The sequence below is a fragment of the Hoplias malabaricus genome, chromosome Y, assembly GCF_029633855.1.
Source record: "Hoplias malabaricus isolate fHopMal1 chromosome Y, fHopMal1.hap1, whole genome shotgun sequence".
Lineage (NCBI taxonomy): Eukaryota > Metazoa > Chordata > Actinopteri > Characiformes > Erythrinidae > Hoplias > Hoplias malabaricus.
In genome coordinates, this window is record NC_089820.1 from 17,989,522 (window position 1) to 18,004,927 (window position 15,406).

General features: G+C 41.0%; 1 protein-coding gene across 4 annotated transcripts in view; it reads left to right on the forward strand.

The window, feature by feature from the left end:
* Window positions 1–15,406, forward strand: part of LOC136679137 (amyloid-beta A4 precursor protein-binding family A member 1-like) — a 44,806-nt gene that overhangs the window by 23,507 nt on the left and 5,893 nt on the right. For 3 of the 4 annotated variants that reach the window (XM_066657445.1, XM_066657446.1, XM_066657447.1), the window contains exons 2-8: window positions 2,289–3,895; window positions 9,981–10,091; window positions 10,820–10,859; window positions 11,118–11,263; window positions 13,237–13,269; window positions 14,057–14,143; window positions 14,766–14,951. In XM_066657445.1, the coding sequence (XP_066513542.1) occupies window positions 2,363–3,895; window positions 9,981–10,091; window positions 10,820–10,859; window positions 11,118–11,263; window positions 13,237–13,269; window positions 14,057–14,143; window positions 14,766–14,951 (2,136 nt within the window). In that variant the 5' untranslated portion in view covers window positions 2,289–2,362. The remainder of the gene's footprint in view (window positions 1–2,288; window positions 3,896–9,980; window positions 10,092–10,819; window positions 10,860–11,117; window positions 11,264–13,236; window positions 13,270–14,056; window positions 14,144–14,765; window positions 14,952–15,406) is intronic. The other variant, XM_066657449.1, reaches the window with a different exon arrangement.

A 15,406-nucleotide genomic window follows, 5' to 3' on the forward strand; every position in this document is an offset into this window, starting at 1 on the left:
GTGTTGTTTCTGTGCTGAAAATATGCAGCGTGATATGCATATTCATAGATCAGAAAAAAAGTAAAGTTTGAAAGGAAGTAAAAGCTTGAGAGCAGACAATTGTAATGCCCCAGTGCACTACATTAAATACAGTATAGTGTCCTGAATAAATAAATGTATTTTGGACAGACTTTTCAAAGTGTGGCAGATGTTAATCACATTGTATGCAGATTTTCTTAAATTTATGTATTTGAAAATATTATGTATTTGAAATAAAAATAAAATACCAAAGAACTGTCATACTCTTTGGTTACTTGTCAGATTATATTATATTATTATTATTAATATTATTATCCATGTGTTGCAGGTGACTGTGTATAGAAGGTGCGATATTTGGTATTAATTTATTACTTAAAGACACAATTCAAACAAATGATGAGATATTTAAATGATTTTATTGCCTTTTTAACACTTATAATCCCCATTTAGACATTAAATTTAAAGAACTGTAACATTTATAAACAGCTATATTTGCCTGTCACTCCTTACATAGTGCACATTACAGATAATAAACCTAATAATGCTGCACCCAGGCGGCACGGTGGCACAACAGGTAGTGTCACAGTGGGTTCCCTCTCATGGTCCAAAAACACATGTTGGTACGTGGATTGGCGACTCAATAGTGTACATAGTTGTGAGAGTGTGTGTGAATGTCACCCTGTGAATGCACCCCCTCCAGGGTGTGTTCCTGCCTTGCGCCCAGTGATTCCAGGTAGGAATTAAATGGACAGTTATTAGGGTGGGAGTTATAATTTCACTGTATTTCAGAGTATTTGGGCGATAACGATATTGTTGGCGATATGATAAAACACTGATAAATGCTTTTAATAATTTCAGGAACACACTATTTCAACATAATTCAGCCATTGCATAAACAAGTCAGAATATTAGTGTTATCACAGTATTTAATTTTTTAAATCGTTTTAATAATTGTGACGATATCACGAACAATACGATCTGGCACAGCCCTAGTTAGTACCATATAACACCAATAAACCAATACAGGCATGCAGTATTCGGGTGTTTGTTGAAATGTGTTCTGAAAGTGGTGGTCAGGGCCAAGATGTGTATCCTGTAATTTTAGATGTGCAAAATCAATAGCAGTCCTAATGCTGAGATTGAATTTGGTTTGTTTTATCAAAGTAATGTTATTGTTCAAGATTATTCAGATTCATGTCTGCGTTCATGGATTTTCCACAGTGTGTGAACACACCAGTCGGTAGCAGCTTACCGGTGGCGCATATCACCGTGGCAACCGGACTTCTCAGAATATCTTGTTTGTGTGTGTGTGTGTGCGCACACACACTGGGTGGTTTGTTTTCGTTCCTGTGACTAATAAGAGGAGGTGTTGCCTCTGGGATATATCTACATGTATATGTACACACTGTATCAGGATTAGCTGCTTTATAAAGCACTTCTGTCATTTTCTGTTAAAATTTGGCTGCAGTTTAGATCTGCATTGGTGCTTCCTTTGTGAGTCACTCATTCACAGTCACTTACACTTATGTAGTGTAAGATAACAATATTATGACTCATCACTGACATGACCATAATGCTCTATCTGTGACAACAAGACAGCTCATCAGGAAAAATATATTCATTAAGATGATTCATCCAGATTGTTTTCTGCATATTTTGTATTTGAAGATGTGTGGCTGCTGGAAGAAACTCACTCTCTTGTTTGTGTAATGATCTAAATACACACAGACAGTATGTTCTATTAGGACACCATGTGCTGAATGAAGATGTGAGCTGTGTGTATACAGAACTAGACCATAATTTCTGTATTAAACACAAACAGTGCCTGCTTCTGTCAGCACAGTGTAATACTCCCTTTAGTTGTTTTCTTCTCTAGATACTATGTGTGGATGAATGTAGTTAAAATGGGGCAGACAGCTTTGCAGTGGGTTAAATGTGATTTCACTAATTCATGTGACTGCCTTATCTCCAGTCAGTCTGGGTCTTTCCAATGTGTATTGCTTCAGCCAATCAGTGAGGATGTCATGCAGAGGGCATGCCAATGAAGATTACTGTCCTAGTTTATGGGATATGCCAAGCAGTTGAATACACTATGCTTGAATTCAAGTGATTTCCAGAACTTCATGTGTAGAGTTCATGGACATACCAAACCTTACCATCCTCGTTTGGGATTCAACATATTATTATAAAATTAAAGGGTCGGATTTTATTAGGTGTTCCAGGTATGTAGTGTGATGTATGACCTTTAACTACTTCCTCTTGTTTTGCAGATTTCTCTTGAGCTGATTGGAGCCTGGCCTGGTGGAGATGATGCTGAGTTTGTAGAAGACCTCCTTTTCCAGCCATGAGCCACCAGGAGGCGACACTGGGCCAGGAGCTCAGTGAGGTGGCTGAAGCAGACCTGGAGCGGCGAGGCCCTGAAGGCCAGCAGCCTCCCTCCCACCGCAGACGCCATGACAACTCTGGCCGCTCCCGCAACCACCACAATGGCCAAGGTGGAGAAAATGCCCAGGGGCAGCCTGGGTCCCAGCGCTACCGCAGATACGAGGGCTCTGAGGGGTCTGGCCGCTCACGCACTTCCCGCAGGACACCCGAAGAGGGAGATCTGGAGCAGCAACATACACAGCAGCCTATCCCACGGCCTGCAGTGACACGCTACCGCCGGCAGGGTGATACAGAGGCACGACTGCGAGCACAGCAGCAGAGGCAGAGACAACGGGAGAGGCAGCAGAGGGAGGCAGAGAGGGCTGAGCAGCAAAGGTTGGAGCAGCAGCAGCAGCAGCAGACTGAAGAGGATGAGGATGGTGGCAATGCACTCGCTCGATCAGCCAGCACCGAAAGTGGCTTTCATAACCACACGGATCGGGCAGAAGGTGATGCTGTCATGGCTTTGGAGGTGGAGCCTGAGGATGAGGGCACGTATGGTGTCCCATTGAGGCCTGAGGCTGAAGAATACACAGAGAGTGCTGAGTCTGAACAACAGCCTGCAGGACCAGCTCATGCACAGGCCCAGTACCCTCCCCAGCCACCACCACTACCCCGTGAGCCTCTTCCTAACACAGAGCGGCCCCTCAGGCACGACGCAGAGGCCCTCAACCCTAACTACTCCAATTACGTTTATACGCAGCCAGTGTACCGTGGGCCAGGCAGAGAGAGCCAAACTCAGGCTGAAGACGAGCCCTATTCTGAACCCTATGCCGAATACAGCGTCCAGGAACATGTGTACGAGGAGATCCCAGAAGCCCCTGGGACACAGACCGAAGGCCAGAAGCCACAGCAGCGACAGAGAGCCAACTTTCGTTTGTTTGAGCGAGATTCATACCAGCAGCAGGAGGCTGTGGGCTCCAGGTTACACCACTATGATGAACGCTCAGATGGTGAGTCAGACAGCCCAGAGAAGGAGGCAGAGTTTGCACCGTATCCTCGTGCTGACAGCTGTGAGCAAGATGAGGACATCGACCAGATCGTAGCAGAGGTGAAGGAGAGCCTGAGTTCACAAAGTCTTGAGCGTGCTGCTGCAGGAACGGGCAAGGACGAGGAAGAAGAAGATGAGTGGCCTGAGTCTGAGCACCATGGGCAAGCTGAGACGGAGGAGGGCAAGCTGCAGGAGACCCCAGGTGTGGAGGGAAAAGGAGAGGAAGGTAGGACACCTGTAAGCAGCCCGTCTGAGGAACCAGTTACAGCTAGGAACAGTCAGCAGAAGAGGGATGCTATTTCTCTGGCCATCAAGGACATCAAGGAGGCCATTGAAGAGGTGAAGACCAGGACAGTGCGCTCACCGTACACGCCTGACGAGCCCAAAGAGCCCATCTGGGTAATGAGGCAGGACCTGAGCCCCACAGTGGAGTCTGACCTACAGCCGTCACTAGGGGGAGATGTGAGTACAGAAAATAAACAGCATCGTCATCCTCACAGGGTGTTCTTGGTCATCTTTTTTTTTTAGCTATTTTAAGTACTGAAGCTACCATGTGACATGCCACATTAACGCACCACGTTAATGTCATGTATTTCATGTGAAGATCATGCAAACCCTTTACTTACTTGAGCTTCAAAAACCTTCAGTTGACTTAAATATAAATTTTACATTTTTGATTTTGCCTTTTTAGGCTCAGCATTGTGTTTCAGTTCTACAAGCTCAGTTCAGTTGTTCAGAAAGCAGTTAAGATTTCAGAAGTGGAAAATTTAAATGTGTATTGCATAGTAAAAAATTCCATGAAGATAATTTGTAGATTCTTAAATTATTTAAGGGTGTATGTAGATGAAGGGCGGCATGGTGGCGCAGCAGGTAGTGTCGCAGTCACACAGCTCCAGGGACCTGGAGGTTGTGGGTTCGATTCCAGCTCCGGGTGACTGTCTGTGAGGAGTTGGTGTGTTCTCCCCGTGTCCGCGTGGGTTTCCTCCAGGTGCTCCGGTTTCCTCCCACAGTCCAAAAACACACGTTGGTAGGTGGATTGGTGACTCAAAAGTGTCTGTAGGTGTGAGTGAATGTGCGTGTGTGTGTGTTGCCCTGTGAAGGACTGGCACCCCCTCCAGGGTGTACTCCCGCCTTCGCCCAATGATTCCAGGTAGGCTCTGGACCCACCGCGACCCTGAATTGGATAAGGGTTACAGATAATGAATGAATGTATGTAGATGGGCCTGATGTGAGTTAGTATGTAATGTATTTACATCAGTAGTTTTCTTAACCATATGCTTGATTTGCCCTGTGTTCAAAAATTTGCTCAAAAAGAGGGTTGTTTACAAAATAAGCAAATGTTTACAAATGTATTTGTTGTTTCTTCTGAATGTTTAATATTGTTAGATTTCTACTAAAATAAAATATAATTAAATATAATTTAAATAAGAAATATATCGTTAATTTAATGTAGTTAATATTAATATAACGTTTATTTCGATGCAATAGTGTGTTCTTAAAATAAATAAAATATTGTTACCGCCAAAATACCCTGAAATATCTTGATGTAATTTTAGGGCCGTATCGCCCACCCCTATTGCATATTTACATTATTTTGATTTTCTTGAAAGTGAATGGGTCAGGGACAGCTAAATATAGTTAAACATCCTGACAGACCTTGGAAGACTGCAGTAATGGATATGTGGATATGCAACACCTGATTTTCACTATGAAAATAACCTCTTGATCAGAAGTAATAGGGATAAGATATAGTTGAATGTTCTGTCAAGCGTGATGGCATCACTCACTTGACTTACTGATTATGTTTGTTACGTTACTGTTATGTTTGACGAGAGCAGGAGTTTTTAATGCTGAATGTGAGACCGCTGATAAAGCACCTTCAAAACAAGCAGGAACTGAAAATGTCCAATGTCTGGTGATGTTTGTGGCTTTTGGACCTCAAACATTTGATTGCAAAAGATTTGTGACCAAGTATGAAACATGACTTTAAACATTTAACTGAGGTGTTCAATTACACTTTGCTGTTTGAAATACAAAAAATATGTATGAAAACATCTAGGATACGGTGTGATATTGCTGCGTTTTACAAAGACTAATTTTTGTCAACTGTAATTTCCCTGCCTGTGTAAACATGCCACAGCACAGTGCTTTCCTAAAATCTCTGCCAAGTTCCATTAAAAGACCCCTAGGTAAGTTTTGTTTTTTTGCTCCTAGGCACCCACTTCAGTTGCAGAGTTTAAATAAATTTCACAAAACTATCCAGAAATCAAGGGGGATTGAGTGTTTGCTTTTCCTCCTCCAAAAGGGCACTTTCTGCAGTTCTGAGCCCTGAGTAGCTACAACAGAGGCTTTATTCTCCCTATTACAGGTCAGTGGAGCATTACAAGCTTTTGAAGCTGTAATTTTAATGAAAAAATCCTGCGTAGTGTTCCTTTAAGGGGATAAGTGTTCCTTTGTGGATGGTTAGCGACCAGTCACGTCCCCTCACACTCCATCTCTGAATTTGACTCACGGGAGTGTTGTTACGACCCAGTCTATGGTTGAGCCGTAACAGAATGAGGTGTGTGTTAGGATTAATGCACGGGAAATGAGTAACTGTAACAGAGATGAGAATGTGGACGAAAAGAACACAAACAGAAATATGTTTATTATCCACGGAATGGGTAATGAATAGAATCTATATTGTAGATGTGATATTTACAATGACACAAACACCAGTGAACTTCAGGATGGCATTTGTGAGGAACAGTCTGCTACGATGGCCAGCAGAGTCACAACATTTACAAAGCGTGCTACAGGAGTAGGTGGGAGTGTGAGCTTGCCATCTAGAGGATATGGAGAATGTGACTTAAGATTGAGCTCAATAAAGCCGATACAGCTCAGTAAAATAATCCTGTGATCGGCCCCGATACCAATTTTTGAGATCGGCTCGGGACATCCCTACTTTATATCTTCAAGATAAAAGCATATTTTGCTCTATAATAACAGAAAGTCCTTGTATATGTCCTGTTACTTACAGACTTGCACTTTATGACCCTTAGATCCAAACATATTCAGTTTCCTGAAAAGAGAGGAGATTGCTTTTGGTAAGATTCACAGACGAATCGAGGCTGTCTCTGGATGCTTGTTGTACTCCCTGGGTCTTCACTTTTCTCTCGCTCATCCTCAATGTGCTGTGACCCGAGCTTTTCTTCAGACTGCAAGTGGTGCCTGGCCAAATTGCCTGCCTGTAGAAAATTGAAGACATACATATTGCAATGGGTCTGCTTCTCCCCAAGCTGGCAGGGTTCATCTGTATTCTGTGTTAGAAACACATGACCAGTGCATGCAAATGGATCAGACTACTACCTCAGTCACGACAGGGCTTGCCTGATAAGAGAGACCGAAGGGAGAGACAGAGGTCTCATTTAACAACGGTACTAGCAAAATTCTAATGAAAACCAATGTTCATTTGCTTAGTATTTATCTTGTGTCCTTGCTGAATGTTATAATGCTATTTTTGGTACTTAGGACACTTCATGTCCTTTCTTCTGTCCTGTCACACACAGTTTATACACTTGAGCTGTCTATTGAATGTAGTAAGTCTCTTTGTAATTCACAAGCAAATTAGATACCCTGTCGCTGTACAAACACATTGCGGTGGTACCCACATCTCCCATACGGCTCCTTTGGTGATGCTAATTGATTACCAGCATTTGTCTCAGTCTTACTCACCGGCTAAAATTTTCATTTAATGCCAGTTGTCTGTAAGACAGCTAGATCTATTGGTGCTTTGGTGCCTTTACAGCTGCACTGGAATACAAAATGTTTGTGTGGTCCAGAGAGAAGCCAATACTGCATATGGAATGAATGAAATGTTATGTTTGAAGCTCTCAGCAAAATGAGTATTACACAAGCATTGCCTTTTAAGATTTTCTGTGGTTGTGTAGACAGGAAAAAGATTGTTTTATGTTGTATTTTTGGTCACCAATTACACCATTCCTTACACTGGGACGTGACGCCTTTCAGCTGGTTGAAAGTTTTGCAATAATAATAAAAAAAATAAACACTTTGTAAAGCCAGAGAGTTTCTCTTATTTCCCTGAAACATCAAGAAACTTAGATCACTACTGTGTTGTCTGCTTTCATGTGCAGCCATATTCCACTGCAAGTTCATCACAGGACTTACTTTTTCCTTCCATGGTATAATTTATTTAGCACTGGTGAGAGACACTGAAAGAGACTGCGTGTAAATAATTCAATGAGACTCACATAACACTGTAGGAAAGAAAAAACAGCTTTCCTTCACAGTGTCTTGGCAGTATGAAAAGTACTTATTTATGCTTATTTATGTGATGAGTTTTATGGAGCTGATATGTTACAAGGAGCCTCTGCTTTGCAGTAGTATTCAAAGACCATACCAGCTGAAAAAAAATCCTAGTAAATATTTGTATATTTTAACACATTATAATTTCAAGAGGGGAGGAGTAAAAGGACTGGAATCTTTATGGATCTTGCACTGCCCTTTTAACAAATCTCCCTGTTGTTTTAACCTCTGATCTAGACACCACAGTGAAGTTTGATTTGCTTTTCCCATGAAAGAGTAAAGATATTACTGCAATATAAGGATGAATTAAATTAGTGTTCTGAAAATATTGAGATTAGTATAAACACTGCCAGTTTTATTAAACACTAAACTCAAGTGTTAGTAAACTCTGTGCTCTTGAGTCCAGTAGAGCATGATTTTGGCCTTACTTAATTGAACAAAGCTTGAACACAGATTGCAACAAATGTGGCCCAAATGTGGCACATCTGCAGGCCTCTTATGGCCCACAGTTGGCTTTGAATGGCGATGCTTATTTGCCACAGGTCCTTAAATGGGCCAGATGTCAGGTGTGTTGTGGAACAAATCTGGGCCAAATGGCTGGTGCGCACAACATGTGCCATAAATTATGTCAAGCTCAGCTCATGGAATCAAGTCCACGTCTGACTCACAACATGAGCCATAAGTGCCAAAAGTGAGACAAATTTGACCATCATATTTCTGCTCTCTGGGAAGATGTTAAATATGAATGAAAGTCAATCAAATGGGTAAATGATGTGTCAAATTCTCAGACAAACCTACACAAAAAGTGAATTATCATATTTATCAAATATTAAAGTTTTGTTTATGATTGTACATTTTTGACATATCATCAGTGCTAGCTTTTTGTTGACACTTGTGACACAGAAGAAAATTATATATTTTCTTTATTATGCAGTAGAGTAGGGCGGCACGGTGGCGCAGCAGGTAGTGTCGCAGTCACACAGCTCCAGGAACCTGGAGGTTGTGGGTTCGATTCCCGCTCCATGTGACTGTCTGTGAGGAGTTGGTGTGTTCTCCCCGTGTCTGCGTGGGTTTCCTCCGGGTGCTCCGGTTTCCTCCCACAGTCCAAAAACACACGTTGCAGGTGGATTGGCGACTCGAAAGTGTCCGTAGGTGTGAGTGTGTGTGTGTCTGTGTTGCCCTGTGAAGGACTGGCGTCCCCTCCAGGGTGTATTCCCGCCTTGCGCCCGATGATTCCAGGTAGGCTCTGGACCCCCCGCGACCCTAAATTGGATAAGCGGTTACAGATAATGGATGGATGGATGGATGCAGTAGAGTTGAAAAAAGTCATCTTTGGTGTTGGGTTGTAACAGGAGCTCTCTCTTGTCCCATGCTACAGTGAATTCTGATCTGTCTACAGGCTACCAGAGAGCAGCACTCATTTTATTTAGTCAGACCTTTTGTTTGCCCCCAGGCTTCTTTGCTTCTCGCACTGCACACGTTTTCTGCTTTAATTTTTGCTACTTGCTTCATTCTGTTATGGAGAACTTTTGGATGTACCAGGTTGACCATCACAACACTGACAAGGTTAGGTTCAAAGTCAGTTTTGGTTTTGGTTGTTTTTGGATCTTTTTAATGATTAATGGTTTGTGAGCAAGAACTTCTTGTTCTCTTAGCTATAAAAATGTTTGTGTAATTACGTAATGAAAACACATTTAATTAATTGTAACATTTATACACCACTTTTGTAAAGAAATCTAATGTTCCTGAAAAACACTCCAGATCATAGATTTATCTCAATATGTTAATCTGTTCTCGTGCCGATGAACCAGTGAGTCGTTGGTTTTCTTGTTTTTACGAGGTATTTCTTCTGAATATGTGACTCAGTTTCACCTGTGAGATGTAAATCTGGCATTGGCTAACACTAGTCCTCTGCTCTGCTGGCTTGATGAACAGTGTAGGGGCTTTAGCAGATGTTTTTTTTATTCTCTCTTGGAAATCTTGCATCTTCTTAAACAGTGTCCTCATTACAATTATGTGATATTTAGTACTGTTTCAATTTATATGAATATTTATTGTCTAAATTATTTGCATAAATTCATCTGATCTCATACCATCATCTGTTTGTTATTTTTAAATAAACATTGCAGTGTGTTTTATTTACCAGACGATTCTTTATACATTGATACATGCTTGCGCTTTTACATGTTCTACTCCAATATATTTCTTATATATATTATATATATTCTTTCCCTTTGTCAAGTCCCCAGGCTCAGACTCCACCTCACCACAGGGGGCGGAGTCTTCCAGCCGCCACCTACCTCTGCAAGAGGGAAGTGACAGCTTTGAGTCCCCATCTCCTGCCAGCAAAGAGGTAGGCGGGCCTCCAGAAGCATCTGTGAACAGTCATAAGCAACAGAGAAGTGTAGCGTGTGTGTCTAAGAGGTGTACTGGTGATAATTACACAAAAGATACAGACAAAAACACATCTTTATGTATGAGTGTGTATTATTATATATCTATTTTTTGTTGTTTGTCAATTTTGGCCATATTAATATCTGCTGCATCTCACTGGGAGATCGGTGATGGAGACTTGAACAGTTGTTTTTGATAAGTGTGAAAATTGACATAGTTACTGTTTTAAAATCTTTACATTCACTGTACAATCCATTCCCACACTCAGGTTACAGCCTGGACATCATTGAATATAAAATATAAAGTAGACAATATCAAAACCTACAATTCAGACTGGCTGACACCATGGTTAAGCATAGTCATGCATAGCTGTTCTGTTAATCAGTGTGATTAGTTTTGCCAACATTAATGTTAGTGATGTTACTTCCAAAACATTGAAATAATAAACTATTGAAATGATGTTGACTTAGTAGAGCAATGAAGAATTAATTTTTTGCTTTCTGATGGCTGTTCTGGAATCTCTGGGTCAGGAAAATGGTGGCACACCTTTACACTGGGTGCAGAAAAACCTTCTTCTAGTTCATTATCACTTTATTTTGTCTTACTGTATGTCTAGTTCTGATTGGTTTACATCTTGTGACATGATACAAAACTGACTTTTGTTTGCTTTTGTTCTTAAAATGGCAGTCAAGGAGGAGCCTTGCCTCATTCCCAACATATGTGGAAGGTGAGTTTTGACTACAAGCATGGAAATACAGCATGACTCAAAAGTAAGGAAACACCCATGAAAATGTCCGGTTGCAGGGGAAGGGCAAGACCTTTTAGATGATGATTTCTTATATGTTTTCCATATTTTGTCACAGTTCATCTCTTTTAATCATATTTTAAACATTATTAATATTTTTGTAGTAGTAGTAGTAGTTTCAGGGAAGAATATAGTTGTTTATTTTATTAAACACTGTTTGGAATCTTCCTCTTGCCTCAGTTCCAGGCCCTTGTGACCCAGAGGACCTCATTGATGGCATCATCTTTGCTGCAAACTACCTGGGTTCGACGCAGCTGCTCTCAGACAAGACGCCCTCAAAGAATGTACGCATGATGCAGGCCCAGGAGGCTGTCAGTCGCATCAAGGTGAGACAGCTGTGGCTCTGTGGTTTTGCATCTTTGAGATCAGACTCTCCTGAGAAACTGAATTTGAGTGAACTTCAGCTTTTTCTTGTCTTTTTCTCAGCAAAACACCATACGTGTTCAGGATAAGCAGACATGCTCTCAGAAATCCAGAATGACATTTTTAGGACAAAGGATGTTGATAGAGTGATAAGGAATTGCCTCTTTTATATTTAATTGTTGTTGTCCTAATATTAGGATGTTGCTAGCAGTTTGAAGCAAAGGTGATATATAGGATCTGAGAAAGGGCTTAATGTTTGCAAAGATTTAAAGCAGTTGTTTTTTTTTTTTTTACACCAGTTACTCTTTCTCAAAACAAGAATAATTAAGCAGTAATTGTAACATTCCTCTGTGCAATGGTGATCAATTTCAACTGACTGCCTCAATCCCGAAGGACTGCAGACGTTTGCCACTTCACCCCCTTTTCATCCTCCTGCGGCAATAGGCAGCCATTCTCCTAGTCAGCCTCATGGTGCAGTGAGCCCAGCACCACCATTCTGTGTTTTCTCAGCATGTGTCGGCACCATCAGAACATCTCTGTATGGAGTGGAATTAGTGTAATTGTGAAATTAAACCTATTCAGTTGCTCAGTGCTGCTAGATTAACTGATCTGAGCCTTAGATATTATTGTATATACAGACATGGTGAATACTGGACAGCTATAACACGCATAAAGCCCGTCAAGACTGCTGTTTGGCTTTGAATAACGATAAAATAAACAATCGCTTCACTAAAATTTTCAGCACAAACATTCACTTTACAGACAGGTAGCATAAAAGGGGGTCTTATATTTAGTGCTTCATCATCCCTGAAGAGAACTTAAATGATCAGGTTGTTAAATCTGAGCAATGTTGTTGTCAGCTTGACAGTGAAAATATGTTGTTCAACCATAATGAAAACCAGACTAAAACACTGAAAACGCCCCACCTCATCAGAGCTAAACCTTTGTTGCATTTTAACCACTGTAGTAGGTGGTGATGAATAACAAACTGCACCAGGTCCCTTGCAAACTCAGAACCCACCCAGAGGTCTGCTGATGAACCCTGTTTGAACACGTCCACTGCAGTACTGACTTTTTCCAGACCTTTTCTGATCTGGAATTGTTCAAATTATAACTGGGGCAAGAAGATTCAAATGTAGTTTTCATATCCAATACTCAAAACTTTTCAACAATGCCCTAATTGTTTTATTAGTACAATCCTATTATTTGAAAGGATACGAATGTCTGGTTTGATTTCGTTTGAAAGTTTACAGTTTTACTCTTCTACATATGACGAAACAATAGAGGGTTTATTTGTATGGAGGAAGCTCTGCTGTATCGTCAGATAATGTTTAGTGTCCTCCCATATCAAACCCCCCTCCTGTCCTCCAATAGAGCTAACACACCTCCACCTATTAATTATTCACATGCAGTGACATTCTGCCACAGCTCATGTTCTACAAGATGGTCTGATGCCATGTTAAAAATGAGTTCTGAGACAGTGAAGGATAGAGAGATTCCCAAGTACAGACAGTGACACGGCAGTCGCTGTGACGCGAGTCTCACTTTCATGCTCTATTTGATCTATTTTTACACACTGGCATGTACAAACTAGCTCTTGATCTAATTTTCAGCGGAGTTCCTCTATGCCTTTTGCAGTCATTCTTTTGTTTCAGAGGGTGTTCTGTAATGTAACACCAGCCGAATTCTTGAGGAAAGGGCAAGTAAGCCACCTGGTGGAGGAAAGGGGCATTCACTTAAAAATAAATGCAGATCCCATTACGATTCAGCAAAGAGCCAGCATGTGGTGGATATCTCAAGCCCATGTTTGAAGTAACAGCTGATTAGGTTCCCTAAATCTACTGTATTTCTATGCACTTAGCAGTGCAAATTGTGTCAGCTGGGCTCTGTCTCACTCTAACTATGTTCCTGTCTCTGTTTGTTCCATGCTAAGCAGACGGCCCAGAAATTAGCCAAAAACAGGAAGAAGGTGCAGTAAATCCTCATTGATTGGTGTTTTGCTTTTTATATTTATATCTCTTCTTCCTCTTTCTCTTTCTTTTTGCCTGGTATCGACATTTCTGCATTCTTAGTGCCCGCCTTTCTGTAGTTTACTCTTTTTCTGAATCCAGCAACAAGACATAAACCTGTCAGATGTCTGTCTGTGGAGTCTGTCTGTCATTTGTTTCCATCCATATCAGAAATTAATGCAGTCTTTACATTAAAACAGATGGTTAGATAGTGGCTGAGATAAGATTAGAGGAAGCTGTTTTTGCTGGATGCAGAAAATACAGGTTCCTACAGCATTCTTTTCTTTCCAAAGTCTTTTCTTTCTGAGGTGATGTCCTGTGTTTGTGAGTGTGTTTTTTTCCAAGGCGTGTTTCTTGTACACCAGCTTTTGTTATGCAGTAATTTACATATTCATCAATGTATGAATAAGGCAATTTTAGACTAATACTAACTACCACACTAACTGAAGCTGAAACTAATCCTCTGGCTGTCAGAGTTTCCACTGAAAGCGATTTATCTTTACACCTTGTTTGAAATGAATGAGTCTCCAGATATGGAAAAATCTATGTTGTTTTCAGAGCTCGTCAATACCATGATTAAAACAAGCTTATGCAAATCCTTTGCCTTACCCCCCTGGACCCTATTAAAATTCTGTTATTTCTACATGTTCATTTAACTCTCGTTGAATGACTAGTATCAGACTAACCTGTGTGGATCTTTGCTGAGGGAGTGACTGATGATTAGTGCTCTTTCCTTTGTGTCAGCAGGCTCCTGAAGGTGAAGCTCAGCCCATGACTGAGGTGGATCTCTTTATTTCCACTCAGAGAATTAAAGTGCTGAATGCAGACTCCCAGGTATAACTCCCATCATTTATTTTTTCATTTTAAACTTACAGACAAAACGCCCATTGCTGAAGTTTGTTTTGATTTGCCATAAATAACTGTAGGCATGTAAGGATCTCTATATTTGACAAGGATTTGAATAAATTGGGCTGTAAATGATTGTCAGGTCGTGTGGGGTGTTCCTAGTATGCAGAGGTTTTTACCAACCAGAAGTAGCCCAAGGAAAGCAGCTGGCGACCTTAGGCTCACGCATGTGCATGGGGAGTAAAGGCTAGGCTGTCAGAAAAATGTATATAGCCTATGATACAAAGTTGTCAAAACACATTGCAAAACACAGTGCAGCTTGCGACTTATGTGGCTGCATAACCACAGACAAGCCCATGCTGCCCCCTTTGCCCAGCTGAAAGTAACTACATTGGTCATTTAAGCACCGGAACTAGACTGTGGAGCAGTGGAGCCTGGTCTGATTAATTATTTTTTTTCTTTTACATTTTTTGACATGTAACCTTTTAATATTACACAACAGTACTTGGACTTATTGTAACCAGTAAAATCTCTGTAAAATATCATGTCATGTTTAAAGAACTGGTTCCGCTTAACCATCACGAATCTAACCTTTTCTTCTGCTCTGTAGGAGACCATGATGGACCACCCCTTGAGGACCATCTCCTACATTGCTGACATTGGGAACATTGTTGTACTGATGGCCAGGAGGAGAATGCCTCGCTCAGACTCTCAGGAGAATATGGAGGCGTCTGACCCAGCCCAGGATGAAAAGCGCCAGTACAAGATGATCTGCCATGTCTTCGAGTCTGAAGATGTGAGTCCAGTTTTTAATGAACTGCCAGTGTGACCTTTTGTAAAACCACCAAAAGGACACTTGTCAGGGATTTCAGAACGTCTAGATATATGAACAGTATGAAGATGATTTATTGGAATATCCAGTTACTACTAAACGGGACAGCCAAAAAAATGTATTGTTTTATTATGTTTTTTTTTTTTTTTTTTTTTGCTAAAATTATTTTAAAAAGTCATAAATATTGTTTTTTCAAAATGCAATAATAACTAAAAATCTGATTGTTAATTTTCATTCATTCATTATCTGTAACCGCTTATCCAGTTCAGGGTCGTGGTGCGTCCAGAGCCTACCTGGAATCATTGGGCGCAAGGCAGGATTACACCCTGGAATTCACAGGGCAACACACACACATTCACACAGTCACACCTACAGACATTTTTGAATCGCCAATGTGTGTTTTTGGACTGTGGGAGGAA